The sequence below is a fragment of the Chanodichthys erythropterus genome, chromosome 7, assembly GCF_024489055.1.
Source record: "Chanodichthys erythropterus isolate Z2021 chromosome 7, ASM2448905v1, whole genome shotgun sequence".
Classification (NCBI taxonomy): Eukaryota; Metazoa; Chordata; class Actinopteri; order Cypriniformes; family Xenocyprididae; genus Chanodichthys; species Chanodichthys erythropterus.
The window spans coordinates 35885616-35903406 of record NC_090227.1 but is presented as its reverse complement, the minus strand read 5'-3'; the positions used below and the strand labels follow the sequence as shown (position 1 = coordinate 35903406).

The following is a 17791-nucleotide window of genomic DNA, read 5'->3' as shown; positions in this document are numbered from 1 at the left end:
AAAATTGTTGAGACTCTAAAGTAAATTCTGTATTTCAAAAGATAAACATTTCAAGAAAAAAACTACACATTTACAAAAATCTTACAACGACGAAACATTTTTCACAAACTTTACATACTTTTGTAAATTATACATTTAATCCCAGAAATGTACTCAAATACTGATCAATACCGTTATTTTACTTTTATGATTCTGAACCTGAATCTAAAGATCAGTTATGCCTTCATTTTAAGATACTATAAGTTAGACAAATGTTTATTCTGAATGTTCAAAGAATAAGGACATATATTATCATCTTACAATTTTACAATTCAGTTTAGGCTATTCATACAGGACGCAGATGCACATTGACGTTTATCCTAAAACACTCAGATTGACATGATCCGTAGTTTGTTTCTCGGCCACATTTATGATTCTGGCTTCACATTATTTGTTGCAGGGGTCGAAGCAAGGAGGTCTTTCCTTTCCCAAAAGAAAAGGGAAGGAAAAAAAACGGAGAGGGGGGAGAAAGAAAGAAAGGTCTACACAGGAAAAAAGGTGGTCCCACTCCGAAAACACCGTTTCCAAGCAGGCGGTCTCACTTCCATACTTTTCTTCTCATGTCGCTTCGCCTCTAAAGTGATACAAACACGTTAACAACCAATATTTTTGGACTCAACATGTTCATGTTAGCAAATACTAAGGGGATGCTATCATTCTAGTTGGATTAAAGTTTTAGAAATACGGTAAAATGGAGAGAAGATCTGAAACTGGGGTGAAGAGGCTGGCGCTGGGAATCTCGCCTTCTTACTCCCACCATCGCCTGTAAGAAAATCCATCTTAAGGTAATTTTCGCATCTATTTAGACTTTTAAAGTTGACAGTTTTGGTTTTAAGTTGATACCGTTGTCGTTAAAACTACAACATTATGGAAATTTTAGCGATTAAGTTCGACTTTAGATCCAGGCCTCGAAAAAACAATTGATTTGTGCTGGACGGGGAGTTTTTTTTTTTGTGATTTTGGGGGGTATATCCGGTATATCGTTCACTTTTTATACTATTAACGTTTTATTAACGACTTTGCAACATGACTGACTCCGTTCAGGCCTGCAGCGGGTAACGAAAAGTTGGAGAATAGTGTTTCAAGTTTTGAACGATGAATAAGTGAACAAGTGTCTGAGTTTGAGTCTTTGTGGGGGGCCAGAGGGATTTTTGTGGTAAAGTTGAAGTTGTAAGATCGGTTTATAGTTTAACTATAGTTCAACAATATAAAGTGCTTAATTTATATGCTATAACACAACTAATATGATTGAACAGTGGTGTCATAGTTATTCAGGTTTATTACCAGACACAGTTTACACAGTGCCGTTGAGTAAACCGCTTGTAACAACAGTTATAACAAACACTAATTGACATACTAAATTTCAGTAATAATTGATGTAATGTTATTCTATCTATCTATCTATCTATCTATCTATCTATCTATCTATCTATCTATCTATCTATCTATCTATCTATCTATCTATCTATCTACATTCACAGGATTGCATAGCTACATAATGTGAAATACACATTCTAGGGTTGCACGATATATCGGCCACCATATTGGTATCGGCCGATATTATGTTCATTTTTAATGTTATAGTTTTTGGCCCGATAAGAAAATTTGGCCGATATATTAAAGCTGATAAATAATGGATTATTTCCTTCAGCTGAATTTTTGTGGTAAAGTTGAAGTTGTAATATCGGTTTATAGTTTAACTATAGTTTAACAATATAAAGTGCAATAACATATGATTGAATAGTGGTGTCATAGTTATTCATTTTTATTACCAGACACAGTTTACACAGCGCCGTTGAGTAAAACACTTATAACAACAGTTATAACAAACACTAATTTACATACTAAATTTCAGTAATAATTGATGTAATGTTATTTTATCTATCTATCTATCTATCTATCTATCTATCTATCTATCTATCTATCTATCTATCTATCTGTCTGTCTGTCTGTCTGTCTGTCTGTCTATCATCTATATTCATTCACAGGATTGTATGTGAAATACACTTTCTATTCATTTTTCCAGGAGCTCATTGCTTCTACCTTCAGTTAAACTGCTAACAGTGATTTTAAATGAATTATTATTAAGAATTATAATTAAGTAAATTATTACATTATTTGCTAACTGCATTCTTTAAATTGTAATGTTGACATGCATTCTCTGTAAAGCTGCTTTGAAACGATATGTATCGTGAAAAGCGCTATACAAATAAATGTGAATTGAATTGAATTATTTAATAATCAGTGATGTAGTAAAATAATTTTGGTAACACTTTAAAATAAGCTTTCATCAGTTAGCTACTTAAGTTAACATGAATAGGGTTGCACAATATATCGGCCACCATAATGGTATCGGCCGATATTATGTTCATTATTAATGATATCGTTTTCGGCCCGATAAGAAAATTTGGCCGATATATTAAAGCTGATAAATAATGGATTATTTCCTTCAGCTGAGAGACTTCACTGTGTGCCATTATGTTTTTGAATTGCTTGAAATATGATTTAAATCACTTCAGAAAGGAAAATACAGTTAAAGGGATAGTTCACCCAAAAATGAAAATTTGATGTTTATCTGCTTACCCCCAGCGCATCCAAGATGTAGGTGACTTTGTTTCTTCAGTAGAACACAAATGATGATTTTAAAACTCCAACTGTTGCCGTCTGTCAGTCAAATAAAGGGAGTGAATGGGAACTTGGATCAATAAGAGTCGAAAAAACTTGCATTGACAAATCCAAATTTGGACTGCGTTCAGCACTCGGTTAGTGAGGTCTGACCGAGGTCATCATGCTCTGACAACGACAGTGATGTCTCGCGCTTATGCTTCAATGAGAGCGAGACATCACTGCCGTTGTCAGAGCATGATCAGACCTCACTAAGCGAGTGCTGAACGCAGTTGGACATAGTGGTGTTTTAAAGGTAAAAAAATTATATAAATACTGTTCGGTTTCTCGCACAAACCGATAGTTTCGTGTCTTAGGACATCAATGTGTCGTCACGAGCCGCAGGGTTTAATTTGGATTTGTCTATGCAAGGTTTTTCGACTCTTATTGATCCAAATTCCCATTCACTCCCATTATTTGACTGACAGACAGCAACGGTTGGAGTTAAAAAATCATCATTTGTCTTCTACTGAAAAATAAAAGTAACCTACATCTTGGATACGCTGGGGGTAAGCAGATAAACATCAAATTTTCATTTTTGGGTGAACTATCCCTTTAAGTACAATGTACAGTGCAAGTCTGTCATATAGGTTACATAATATTATAATGAGAACATTATAATTGTGTGCTTGGGACGTGGCTTGGTGAGACTTTTGTTTTTGTAATCAGGCTCTGAAAAATTATATAAAAATTTGGATTTAGATTTATCGGCCAATATATCAGTTATTGGCTTTCAAAGAATTATTGGTTATTGGTATCGGCCAAAATTTTCATGTTGGAGCATCCCTAAACATGAACTAAGAAAAAAAATCTACTTCAACAGCATTTATTAATCTTAGTTAATGATGATTTCAACATTTACTGTATTAAAATCAAAAGTTGCATTTGTTAACATTAGTTAATGCACTCACATGCAACACTAACATGAATAAACAATGAACAACAGTATTTTTTTTATAAACTAACATTAACCAAGATTAATAAATGCTGTGACAAATGTATTGTTAGTTGAATACATTAACTAATGATAACAAATGAGACCTTACTGTAAAGTGTCAATTCACTATTCCTATTTATTAGCAGTAATTTGTAATTGTAAGTTATAAAAAAGGCCTTTTATTTTACAATTTTTTTATTCTCCAATCTCTGTACATATATACATAATCATATATTCTAGTCTTAATAAATTAGTTTTGTTTTTATTTTATTTCAGATTAACACTAAATAATTTTACATCAACTGGAATTCACACTATTCTGGGGTGTTGATTGAAGAGGCAACTGAGCGTGGGACTGGACGTATCCCTGTGTGGCGTTTGCCGGTGTGGCACTGCACCGTGCACAGATTGGATGTTGCCTGGGAGATGAGGATGTGCTGTTGGCACCAGGAAGGAAGGATTTTGATGTGATGGGGTGCAGGACGAGCAAAGTCCTCCCAGAGCCACCCGCTGACGTCCAACTTGACCTAGTCAAAAAAGTAGAGCCGCATCAGACCGATGTCTATAAAAACTTCATCAAAAGTGAAGGTGGCGGGGAGAAAACAGGCTCGCAATCCCCTCAGGGTCAAAGCCAGGCTGCTGCGAAGGTGAGCCAGTCCCCTCCACCGGCTAACAGCCAGCCAGAGCCCGCTGACCCACACCGGAAAAAAGTAGCCAAATACAGGGCCAAATTTGACCCACGAGTGACTGCTAAGTATGATATCAAAGCTTTGATAGGTCGGGGCAGTTTCAGTCGGGTAGTACGAGTGGAACACAGGAGCACACGGCAGCCGTACGCCATCAAGATGATCGAGACTCGTTACCGCGAGGGCAGAGAAGTATGTGAATCTGAACTTTGCGTCCTACGACGGGTGCGCCACACCAACATCATCCAACTGATGGAGGTGTTCGAGACAGCTGAGCGGGTCTACATGGTGATGGAGTTGGCCACCGGCGGAGAACTGTTTGACCGCATCATCGCCCGTGGCTCTTTCACAGAAAGGGATGCCACGCGAGTGCTGCAGATGGTTCTCGATGGCGTGAAGTACCTCCACACGTTGGGCATCACGCACAGGGACCTAAAGCCTGAAAACTTGCTTTACTACCATCCTGGTGCTGATTCCAAGATTATGATCACAGACTTTGGCTTGGCCAGCACACGGAAGAAAGGCGACGAATGCCTGATGAAGACTACCTGTGGTACGCCTGAGTACATCGCTCCTGAGATACTCGTTCGTAAGCCGTACACTAATGCAGTAGACATGTGGGCACTGGGAGTCATCTCCTACATACTGCTCAGTGGCACCATGCCTTTTGAGGATGACAATCGCATGCGCTTGTACCGACAGATCCTCAAAGGGAAATACAGTTTCTCCGGGGAGGTAAGGACTATGCAAACCACTTTAAAATATTATTCTGCATAATGTCAGAATGATATGTATATATTGTACATAACCTATATACACTCTAAAAAATAATGCTGGGTTGGGTTGAAAATGGACAAACCCAGCAATTGTGTTGTTTTAACCTAGCAGTTGGGTTAAAAGTTTGCCCAACCTGCTAGGTAGTTTTAGGGCTGGGCGATATATCGCATGCGATTGTCACGCACATTTCGTCAGTAAAGCCGGTTCCCTGATTACCGCTAAATCGCCATCACCTGCTTTCAAATGGAGCGGCATTTAATAGACAAAACCGTAGTTCACTGACAAGCTACGCAATATCGCGTTCATTATCGAAGGCGATTCATCTGCGATATGACGCATTGTTGCGTAGCTTGTCAGTGATCTACGGTTCTGTCTATTAAATGCCGCTCCATTTGAAAGCAGGTGATGGCGATTTCGTGGTAATCAGGGAACCGGCTTTACTGACGAAATGCGTGTGACAATCGCATGCGATATATCGCCCTGCCCTAGGTAGTTTTATTTAACTCAACTATTGTTTAATTAAATGACCGTGTTGCTTACTTAAAATGAACCCAAAGTATGTTGGAAATTAACATTTATTAAAGGAGTAGTTCACTTTAAAATGAAAATTACCCCAAGATTTACTCACCCTCAAGCCATCCTACATTACTTTCTTCTTTCTGATGAACACAATCTGAGTTATATTAATAAAATATCCTGACGTGTCCGAGCTTTACGAGCCAACGAGTATAAAGCTCAAGAAAGTGTAACGCCTCTTGCAGTTCAAAATGCTTGCGCTACATCCTACGCCTTTCGTATTCCACTTAAAAAAGTTATGGTAAGTTGAATACAGATGGCAGTCTGTCGGATGTTAGTTATTTTACTTTATAGCTTGTTAAATATGGATATTTTTCTTACACAAATGCATCGCTTTGCTTCAGAAGGCCTTTATTAACTACCCCCATCACCCCCATCCCACCCCTGGAGCCGTGTGGAGTACGTTTTTGATGGATAGATGCACTTTCTTGAACTTCATAATCGTTGGTCCCATTAACTTCCATTATAAAGCTTGGACTCATCAGGATGTTTATTAATATAACTCCGATTGTGTTCATCAGAAAGAAGAAAGTCAAATACACCTTAATAAATGTTCACCTTTTGATTATTATTGTTGCCTCTAGTAATTATGTCTGATTTTTAATTTCCAACCTACTTAGGGTTCGTTTTAAGCCAGACATATAGTAATTTTTAAACAATAGTTGGGTTAAATAGAATTGGCACGTTAAGCCAATCCGTTGGGTTTGTCCATTTTCAACCCGACTTGGGTTGTACTGCATGTGTACAAATAATATTCATGCAGAATCTTTAATAATGTTTGTGATCTGAAGTCAACACTGCTAAGCATCAAATAGATAATCGTTGACTTACAGATTAGAGATCAACCTCATTAAATGGTAATATATCAGTGCTTCCCACAGGTTTGAAATATACTTGCGGTGGTAGCTGGGTAAAAATTGTCCTATTACCCACGGCACAAAAAATGGTCTACTACATGTGACAAACAATAAAGTGTGATTTTTAACAGTATTTTTATTTATTGAAATTAATTTTAATTACATAGCATACTGTTACATTTAGTTACATACTGATATTATGCATTATTATGAATTGTTAATTATGCAAAATTACAGCATATAAATGGTTATCCTTTTCCTATGTTCTCCTTGCTGTCATATATAGTGTCAATCTCAGTGAATTCTTACAACTGTATAAAACATTTTATATAAAGGCCATGAAGTAGACATTGTAATAATTCATCAACTTGAGTTCATTAGCAATCGCTTGGCATAAATCTGCAAAGAATCACTTTGAAGCAGTTTGGCGCGAGCTTGTAGAGCGCGCAACAGCGCTGCCTTGTGACTTTGCAAACTGCAGCGCCCGTGGGAATGTCAGCGGGAGTAAACAGTTCTGATACACACATAACGAGCAGGTACGAAACGACTAGTTAATCGATCGTGAATGGTTTCATTATTTTGGGCGGATATAAAAGTATAAGAGGATAAAAATAATAAAAGCAAAAATGTGTCTCCAAATATACTTGGGCGGCCGTTATTATTACTGGGCAGCCCGCCCAAGTAAAGTCTATGTGTGGGAAGCACTGTATTATTTCAACTTTGATGTGCTTGTCACACACATTATACCATTAAAAGCCTTCACGTCTCATAGATAAAGCTTTAAAAAAGCTTTTTACCCAGTTCAAGTCGGCATGAAATGGAAGTTGTGACAGTCTTTCCTTGCCTACTGTGACGTATATCTGAGTGAAACTGCTTCTCGAACAAGAATAAATGTAGGGCGGGACTTTGTCCACTAGGAATTGATTGGATGATTGGGAGGGGAAGTCATCTTGATTAAAGATTAGTGGAGTTTTCATAGTTTGATTTCATGGGACATTAAAGTTTTAGAGAAAGTATTAGCCAAGCTCGACGTGTCAAACCCCAAAGGGATAATCAATAGTGTTAAAAACTTCTTAAATGTAAATGCACCTTAATAATGCCTCTTTTTGCACTAGTTGTTATGTATATTTCTGAGCTGTATGTGTGTGTGTGCTATATATATGAGATGTGCAAAACAAGAGTTGCTGGGAGATTGGAAATGCAGATGTTTTTGATTAGGTATAGAAGTGCTATAAAGCATATGCTAATGTTACTTGGATTTATTAAACCCAGAAGTATTTGTGTGCCATGTTTTTGGGCTCATTTGCATTGTTCTATACTTAATGATTCATTTGTTTTTGGCTGTCTACTTCTCCAAACAAGCAAGCTCTTATGAAGTATACAATGCTTTATATGTGCATGTTAATGGGTGGTGGTATTCGCCTTTAAATTTCCTTAAAGTGCTCTGAAGTGTTATTATTTGATGTTAAACTCTTTTTGCCTACCCCAAATTTAAAGCTGATGTGTGTAATTGTTTTGTTATGTTAAAATACATTCTCTTATGCCAGCTTGCTTATATTTGTGCAGAGACAAGTATAAGTAAGCCATTCGTAGGTTGATTTTCCCGAAAAGTGTAAGTGCTGTGGTCTGTGGCGCTTTCAGCATTGCACTGTTTGTTTGAGCTGCCTACATAGCAACATTGACTCAACAAATGGTTTGAGTTTGGGGCGGCACTACCTGTTTGTTCGTTGAGTGTTAAGGAAACACATATTTTTGCACTTATATTCAGTGCCGACATTATAATTTAATTATTCGTTTTTCATAACCTCACAAAACCCCCCGCAGTTTCTCTGTGGTATATTAATGTTTTCATTAATTCTGAATCCATGAAACATAAATCAGAATGTAAATACTTAAAGGATTAGTTCACTTGAGAATTAAAATTTCCTGATAATTTACTCACCCCCATGTCATCCAAGATGTTTGGGTTTTTCTTTCTTCAGTCGAATAAAAATTAAGGTTTTTGAGGAAAACATTCCAGGATTTTTCTCCATATAGTGGACTTCACTGGGGTACACAGGTTGAAGGTCCAAATTGCAGTTTTAGTGCAGCTTTAAAGGGCTCTACATGATCCTAGCCAGTTTTGTCTAGTTGGTCATTTTCTAAAAAAAAAAAAAAAAAAAATTGATATACTTTTTAATCACAAATGCTCATCTTGCACTGCTCTGCAATGGGCCGCCACGCATTACGTAATCATGTTGGAAAGGTCACGAGTGACGTAAGCGGAAGTACCGATCCAGTGTCTACAAAGTGAACGTGCAAAGACTAACATCCTTTATAAAAAAAGATAAAACAATGATGTTTGGACTATTTTGAAGTAGGAGGAGAAAATGAGATTTTTTCGCCCCATCTACGTCACGCGTGACCTTTCCAACGTAATTATCTAATGCGTGGCCGATCGCAAAGCAGTGCAAAACAAGCATTTGTGGTTAAAAAGTATATATATATTTATTATTATTATTATTTTTAGAAAATGACTGATCGTTTCGCTAGATAAGACCTTTATTCCTTGGCTGGGATCGTGTAGAGCCCTTTGAAGCTGCACTGAAACTGCAGTTTGGACCTTTAACCTGTTGTACCCTGTTGAAGTCTATATGGAGAAAAATCCTAGAATGTTTTCTTCAAAAACCTTAATTTTTTTTCAACTGAAGAAAGAAATAAAGACAAACATTTTGGAAGACATGAGGGTGAGTAAATTATCTGGAAATTTTCATTCTGAAATGAACTAATCCTTTTTTTTTTATTATTTAAATGCTTAAATAGAATTATAATAAACATGTTTGAATAAATAATTTAGGTATTTGGCAGACTTGCATAGCATTTATGGTACACATTTTATCATGAGGTACACATTTTTAGTTTGCTTTCCCTGGGAATCGAACCCATGACCTTGGCGTTGCTAGCACCATGGTCTACTGTTTGAGCTACATCTACATCTAAAGAAATTCAGTATAATAGTGTTATAATAGTATGTGAGGAGGAATACTTCAGTATGTCTTTCCTCTATAAGTCATCCCAGGTCTTGTACATTATTTTTTTTATTTCTTAAATCCAATACTTTGGATTATTTATTTACTTTTAACAGTAAAAAAGTAAAGAACAATGATGTGTTTCCAAATGGCTAAACTGTATTATAGATGGGTAGGGCTTGGGAAACCATTTGGTGCCACGAGTGGCATATCAAACAAACAAACTCTTACTTTGACTATTTTAATTGTACTGCAAACTATATTAAAATTCTGAATGTGAGGAAAATGCTGAGTTTTACTCTACCTTAAAATAACATTAAAACTGAGCATGTATTTGTAACAAGCACAATGCCGTAAATACATGACATCCAATCAAAATACCACATCTTTTGCAGTCAAAACTGCATCCATTTCCACAATAACAGCATGCATATGGGTGCATAGGTTGCGCGCAGAGCCTGCAGCCTTAGCAAATCAGGCTACATTACTACCGTCCTCGACAATGTACCTGTTGATTTAGCACTTACTAGCATGATGAACAAATAGCCTGGCATGGAAAGAGCATAGAAATCAGTTTAAGATTCAAACTCTTGATAGAACAAATGACCTTTTGTGAGTTCTTGTTTTTAATGTTGATAATATTATACGAGCAAGAATGCAAATCCAAATATCCACATGATTGCAAATGTGCCATTGATTTTATACAACAGTTCAACAAACAAAAGGGTAATATTAAGTGATGTTCATCACAGTATTGTGAGTATTTGCTCTGTTTTGCAAAGAAATAATAGTTCAGATGAAAGCCATAGCAGAATTATAACACACAGCGGTGTTTCTTGAACGAATCTGCAGCTTTGAATGAATCGTTCGTGAAAGTCATTGATTCAATGATTCATTCATAAATACAGCCACTTGCTTCGTTACTGAATGAATGAATGACTCAATGATTCACGCATTAAAGCAGAACTAAGTAACTTTTTTTTACCTTCATAAATAGTTTTCTAAGTCCTTACGATGGTTAATTGACTTGTAGTGGTGTGTTTGAGGCGAGCACTAACCCCATCTGGCACGTCTACGCACTTGCAAGTTGAGCTGCATTGACCCGACACAATCTCGCCTCATGTTCACGTTCATGCAAGAGTGACAAAATGCTTTACGGTAATTCAAAAACAATGTATATATTATGACTTTATAAGACAATTTCGAAAATTACCCACCTCCATCGAGTGTAATATATTTGCAAAACTACTGCGCTGGTGAGCGTTGTAGTCCAGAACTGTGCTTGGAGTATTTACGACAGTGTGATTCACTGAAGGAAACTGTAGGGGGAGCTTCGCAAATCTTACTGAGTTCCGCTTTAAGACAGTGACTTACCGCCATTTACTTAGTATTTAAAAGAGTCAGTCACTTCACATTTTTATATTTCGTCGTTGCATATTTCTCTATTGAGCTTTTTTGTTTAAAACATTATTAATGTTGTAGAGGTATTTATAAAGATGGAGTGGAGTGACTGGAAAGTCAATTTAGGGGGCAAATAATATCCTTTAATGAAAAAGGTGCAGTCTAAGTGGAAGAGAGGGGGTACGCAGAAGGTTGGTGAATGCCTCAGGGGGTAATCCACTCTAAAAAGTTTGGGAACCACTGCTCTAGCATATGTTAAGTGTCTGTAGTCTGGTGAGCAAAGGCTTTTTGCCGTGTAATCCATGCCTTTTAGCTTCGAGGCCATTTACGTATATGTTAATATCCTCTGATAACTTCTAATAGCAGATATACACATTTAAAATTTGCAGTCTTTCTTTCTGGTAAAACGGTCCAAAAAATACTGATGACTCATCCTGCACTGCTCGAACTTATAGAATAAAGGCCCGTTCACACCAAGGACAATAACCATAAAGATAACGATAAAGATATAGTTATCTTCAGCAGAGTTCACACCACAGCTATAACGATAACTGCACATGGAAACAACATTGTTGCTATCACTTTCAGAACAATTTTATCCAGCTGATGAATGATAAAATCATTGACAGCCAATCAGAATCCATCCTGTTGTAATGAACTTGAGCATTTAAAGTAACAGACAAGCATGCATTAAGAGTAAACAAAATGATATGAGCCGCTGGTGTAAACACTAGTTATCCTATAGTTATCGTTCTTGATGTGAACGGGCCTTAAGAATGACAGTGCCCCACTGGAAATATCTGTCTACTGTTATATAGCTACTTGAGGTCATTGAGGCTTTTATACAGTCCATTCAGATCTGCATTCCTAAATAGAAATATTCCCCACAAAGCCACCAGAACACAACAGGCTATGATAGTCCTGCCTCTTTCTGTCTGTCTTTTGGCTCTAGTGTGCTCGGTTTCTATTCTTCACAAAGTGCTTTTCAAACACTTTAAACTTTTGCCAACCATTTTGTCTTTGTCTATTGACCTTGGATTTCTGAGCATGTTTATTTGCGTGCCTCTATTTATCGTATAAGTATTTGTATGCAAGTTTTTGTGTGTTCACATGTGCTTGTATTTTGGGGAGTGTGCGTGTGTTTGTGTTAGCTGGACAATACCCAGCGCAGTCCTGTCATCATGTCTTATCCCGCAGTAACCCCCTGCATGAGCGTGTGATGTAAGGCCGCAGAGTTCCTGGCAGAGTGTGTGCGTCAGGGCCTCTCTGCTGCTGTGAGTCACAGACAAGACGAATGTGGGCTTTACAGGGAAAAGCCCTGGAGAAGTCATGCTAACCAACAAAAACTGAGCGATGTTTTGTTTTTTCTCTTGCTTATAGAGCTGCTAGTGTTTGGCCAGTTGTCATAACATATCAGGACATGCACGACTAGTCTAAAGATCTTCCTGGAAGAGTGAAAAATTAACTTAAAGTAACTAGTTTGTATATTTTGCATTGCTGAAACCGTCCTGTATTGATTTAGTTATGCTCTGATTATGCTCTAATTATGCTCTCCAATATCGGCTAATGTTATAGTTGACTGGTTCTTGCTTGTTTCTTTCTCATTGTAGTCCGCACATGTATTTCCAGACAAAACTAGTTAAACATGATAAGGTCAGCAAAGGTCCAATCTGAGCACTTAAAGTATATAGTATATATAATAGGTATCCAAAAAATATATTATATTATATTATATTATATTATATTATATTATATTATATTATATTATATTATATTATATTATATTATATTATATTATATTATATTACCATGCAAATGTTTCAGTACAATAAGATTTTTAATTTCTGAAAGAAAGTAATACTTTTATTCAGCAAGGACACATTAAATTGATCAAAAGTGACAGTAAAAACATTTAGAATGTTATTTTAATGTTGGGATTTGTAGTTTAAATAAACATTGTTTAGAGTAAGAATCCTGAAAAAAAAAATGCATCACAGTTTCCACAAAAATATTTATCAGCACAACTGTTTTCAACATTGATGATAAAAAAATGTTTCTTGAGCACCAATTCATCATATTAGAATGACTTTTGAAGGATCATGTGACGCTGAAGACTGGAATAATGATGCTGAAGTGAAAATTCAGCTTTTCCATCACAGGAATAAATTACAATAAATAAAATATATTGAACAGTTATTTGTAATATTTCACACTTTATTACTGTTATTATTACAGTGTTTATTACTGTTTTTACTGTATTTTTGGTAAAATGCAGCCTTGGTGAGCATAAGATTTTTTCAAAAACATTTAAAAAATCTTACTGACCATAACTTTTATTCTTTTCTTTTCTTTTAGCTAAGGGTGGGCAAAATGACCAAAATCTTATGTCACGAAATGAGTACGATATAGTTATTTCTCTCTCTCTATATATGTATATATATATGCTTTAAAAAAAGTTTTTATGATACCAACATTTTTGATACAATTGAAATTTAATAAATCTCACCACCAATTTCAATACCACCAAAAACTAACACTAGCCTAAGATAAGTAATAATAATAAAAAAAAAAGAAACTCAAGCTCACTAAACAGAAGTAAACAGTCAGTAATAAAATAGGAACAAAGAAACTAATTACAATCAATTGGAAAAAAAAAATTGAACAAAAACACAAAGGAAATAGAACTACTGAAAACCTCCAGCACTAAATAAGAAACACTATGTAAATAGAATAAAGTAATCAAATGTACAAAAAACACTGCATAGTCTTTATTTTATCTGCATTTGTTTTTACAAATTTGATTCAATCAAGAGAAATTAGATTTTTTTTTTGATTAACATTAGTGGCACAGACGGCAGCAGGAATATTAGGCTACTGTCACTTTAAGACCAAATGCATGGATCTAATATACTGTTACACATGCGCTTTATTTCTCAACTCTGTTTACATTCTTAAGACATAAACGAACAGTTTACGAGGATAGTACGAAAACTGACTTTTTGACACATAAGTGTGTGTATTTAACTGTTCAAGACCAATAAGGCAAAAAAAAGAACTCTGTTCAGTACTCACAATCTCTAAGCAGTGGCTTTATGTGCACGCGTCTCTCAAACAGCGCACTTATATACAAAAATTAGTTCTCTTTCGCTCCACACTACATAAAATTAACATAAAAAGTCTCAGAATTGTTTGAGGATGTCTGAATAATTTTATTTAAGCCATTTTCTATTTGTCTCTGTTTCCTAACAGCCATGGCCAAGTGTTTCCAACCTTGCTAAGGACTTCATCGACCGTGTCCTCACGGTAGATCCTAATGAGCGTCTCACTGCGGGCCAGGCACTTAAACACCCTTGGATTGTCAGCATGGCAGCTTCCTCCTCTATGAAGAACCTGCAGCGGTCCATTTCCCAGAACCTCCTGAAGAGGGCGTCATCACGCTGCCACAGCACTAAATCAGCCCAGTCCACTCGCTCCAGCCGCTCCACAAAGTCCAGCAAGGCACGACGCGTTCGCGAGAAAGAGCTGCGAGAACTCAACCGCCGTTACCAGCAGCAATGTAACGGTTGAGAGCGATGTAAAGACTGCGTGTAGCTTACTAAAAACATTGGAGAGAGCAGAACAACAATTGTGCCTCAACTTAGATGTCAACTTCCTGCTCCATCACCACAGAGCCAATTAGCGGAAAACCTCCTTCTAAACATTTCATTCATCTTCTATACTTCTGCTGTTTTTCTCTCGTTTATTACCTTTTATGTGAGTGTTTTATTTATTTATTGTTGGTGTTTTTTCATGTTTGTTGTCTTTGGAAATTATCTCATTCAGCCTTTTACCTGATTGTATCTGTTGAACAGAATTTTACATAAGTTGCTGGAAGGACTAAGAATACACCTTCCTGATTTTTGCTGTGAATTATTTGTTACGGTACCCACCCAGAAGATTGTTCTTCTGATGGGCGAAATGTGCTGTTTATTCATTAATTGGCAACAAATCACATGACCTAGTTATAGTTTATTGTGCCTTAATATCACTTTGAACATGAAGAAAAAGGTAAAAATCAGACTGTTGGTATTTACTTTGAAAGTAACCACACATTTATGATACACACTGCTGTTTAATTATGAACCTTAAAGGGATAGTTCACCTAAAAATTTAAATTCTATCTCCATATACTCACTGGCATGTCATTCCAAACCGATATGACAATATTTTGATACACAATGAAAGTCAATGGGGACCAAAACATCACTGGACCTCATTGGCTTTCATTGTATGGACCGAAAAACACAGATACGTTTTTTTGAAATCTTCTTTTGTGTTCTGCAGAAATAAAGAAATTAAACAGGTACAGAACAACATGAGGGTGAGTAAATGATTACAGAATCTTTGGGTGAATTATCGCTTTAATTTGGTCCAAAATTGCCCAATTTGTCTGTTGTTTATCCTGAATAAGACACAACTGTTCATTTTCTAGCCGTTTCTACAGCCCTAGTCGTTATTAAAGGGATAGTTCACCCAAAAATGAAAATTCTGTCATCATATACTCACCCTTTTGTCGTTCCAAACAGGTAAGACTTCTGCAGAGCTCAAAAGAAGATATTCTGAAGAACTGTCCATGCAATGAAAGTCAGTGGCGTCCAAAACTTCACTGGACCTCATTAGCTTTCATTGTATGGACTGAAAAACACACATACGTTTGTTTTTTGTTTTTTTTAATATTCTTTTGTGTTCTGCAGAAATAAAGTTATACAGTTGAGTAAGTGCTTACAGAATCTTTGGGTGAATTATCACTTTAATTTGGTCCAAAATTGCCCAATTTGTCTGTTGTTTATCCTGAATAAGACACAACTGTTCATTTTCTAGCCGTTTCTACAGCCCTACTAATAAGGACCTTAATTGTAATAGCAGTTATTAAAGGGATAGTTCACCCAAAAATGAAAATTGTGTCATCATTTACTCACCCTAAAAACTGTATGAAGTTCTTTCCTCTGCTCAACACAAAAGAAGATATTTTGAAGAATGTTGGTAACTAAACATTTGATGGACCCCATTGACTTCCATAGTATTTTTTTCCCATACAACTGTTTGGTTGATGGAACCAACACTCTTCAGAATATCTTCTTTTGTGTTCAGCAGAAGAAAGAAATTCATACAGGTTTGGAACAACTTTAGGGTGAGTAAATGATGACAGAATTTAGATTTTTCAGTGAACTTTCCCTTTAATACCTGTCGGAAAATAAACAGAAAAAAGTGTAATAAAAATAGTCAGAGACTTGGCTTTGTCTTTTGATTTGGTAAGTGAACAAACCTACCGTGATTTATGACTTCTACTGTTGTAGTAATTAATCATACTAACTGATATTGATCGCTCTCACCGTATGGGCGGCCAGTATCGGGAAGCCCCGAATTGTCTGTCACCAGCTGTTGTGCCTTGAGCAAGGCACTGAACCACCATGAAGGCCTTTTGGCAGCCTTTTCACTCTCACCCCCCTCTGTCAGAAACCAGCAGAGATGTGCCAAAGAAATTGCTGTGTGCCTGTATTATCAAGGAACATTTGTGAGATATGATTCCTCATGAAAATAATTAGTTAAAACTGTGATGAAATGAAGACTTCTCAAATTATGTTCTTAAATCTGTTCTTTGTTGTTGTTGTTGTTGTTTTTTTTATATATAAAATCATATATCAAAAATGAAGAGGAAAAGGAATCTGTGTATTTGGGTTGTGTCCCGTTTCACAGCAAGTGCCTTGAATTTGTTTTACAATTGATGTAGCGAGTGAAAAATATTTTTAAAAAAATTGGTTTTGCATATACTGTAAACTGTTTTTGACAACAGAAATATTCTCGTTTTTGGTTTCTTTCACTTCTCTAAGCTTGTGTGATTTTCTCATTTTGGTTACATTTATCAACTAAATTCAACAATTTTTAAACCTGCAAAAAGTTTTGGGTTAATTTAAAAAATACTGAAAAAAAATACTGCTTGAGGGTTCATATGTGAGTGTTAAGGCTGTCATACATTACTTGTTAATTTTAATCCAGTTGTATCCATTAAAATCTCAACATCAAAAATGACTTTGGGAAAACCACTGTTTGTATATGCCTTTATACCCCAAATATTTTTTTTTTTATCTCTTAAGAAAAAAACTATTTTATATGTGCTTGTTAAAATTTTATCTGATTTACTAGCACACATTGAGACTAATGAAAATGCTCTTAAAAGTGCAAAAATATTTTTTATTGAGTGTATCACCAACATTCATGTAAGGAATGTGTGTTTGTAGCTACAGTTGAAATAAAACTGCAACTGTTGTCCATTTGTTGAGTTCAGTCCAACAGTGTCTCATGTTCCTTTTTTGTCAATTTTTAATGAAGAACAGTTACAGAATTATTCACTTTTTTCACTCCAAATAGTGAAATCATTAATATTTAGTAAAATGTTGCAATTCAATAATCTAAAAACAAAGGCTCTCACTTTAATCAGCTATTGGAAAAATATCTGTAAAATTCAAATCAAGAATACGGTTCTCTTATTTTTGTGCAACATTAACTATGATTAATTTTCCTTTAGTAGGATGACACACAAAAAAAAAAAACATGTTAGTCACTTATGTCTATGTAGAAAGATGTTTTCACATTGTGCAATTTTTTGGTTGCTATGGAATTTGTAAAACTAGTTGTTAAAAAGATGAAAAAAAAAAAAATAGTGATTCAATTGGTAAATAGTCACGATGTTCAGCTATGATATCAATTTTTAGGCCAACTGGATTTTTTAAGGTCTGTGTTTAAAGTTATAGTCCATCCAAAAATATTTGGATCATTTACTCACTAATCTCAGTATGACAGAACACA

At 35.8% G+C, this 17791-nt stretch overlaps 1 protein-coding gene across 1 annotated transcript; it reads left to right on the top strand.

The window, feature by feature from the left end:
• Positions 1-490: 490 nt before the first annotated feature.
• pskh1 (protein serine kinase H1) lies at positions 491-17264 on the top strand. Its single transcript, XM_067389321.1, has 3 exons — positions 491-824; positions 3917-5061; positions 14195-17264. Exons 2-3 carry the CDS (start codon positions 4111-4113, stop codon positions 14510-14512), a joined length of 1269 nt encoding a protein of 422 aa, XP_067245422.1. The 5' UTR covers positions 491-824; positions 3917-4110; the 3' UTR covers positions 14513-17264.
• Positions 17265-17791: the final 527 nt, after the last annotated feature.

Bases quoted from the DNA above. Each gene is read 5' to 3' on its own strand.
- pskh1 (XM_067389321.1), top strand. From the start codon at position 4,111: ATGGGGTGCAGGACGAGCAAAGTCCTCCCAGAGCCACCCGCTGACGTC. The intron at 5,062-14,194 runs GTAAGGACTATG...GTTTCCTAACAG, and splicing joins AATACAGTTTCTCCGGGGAG to CCATGGCCAAGTGTTTCCAA.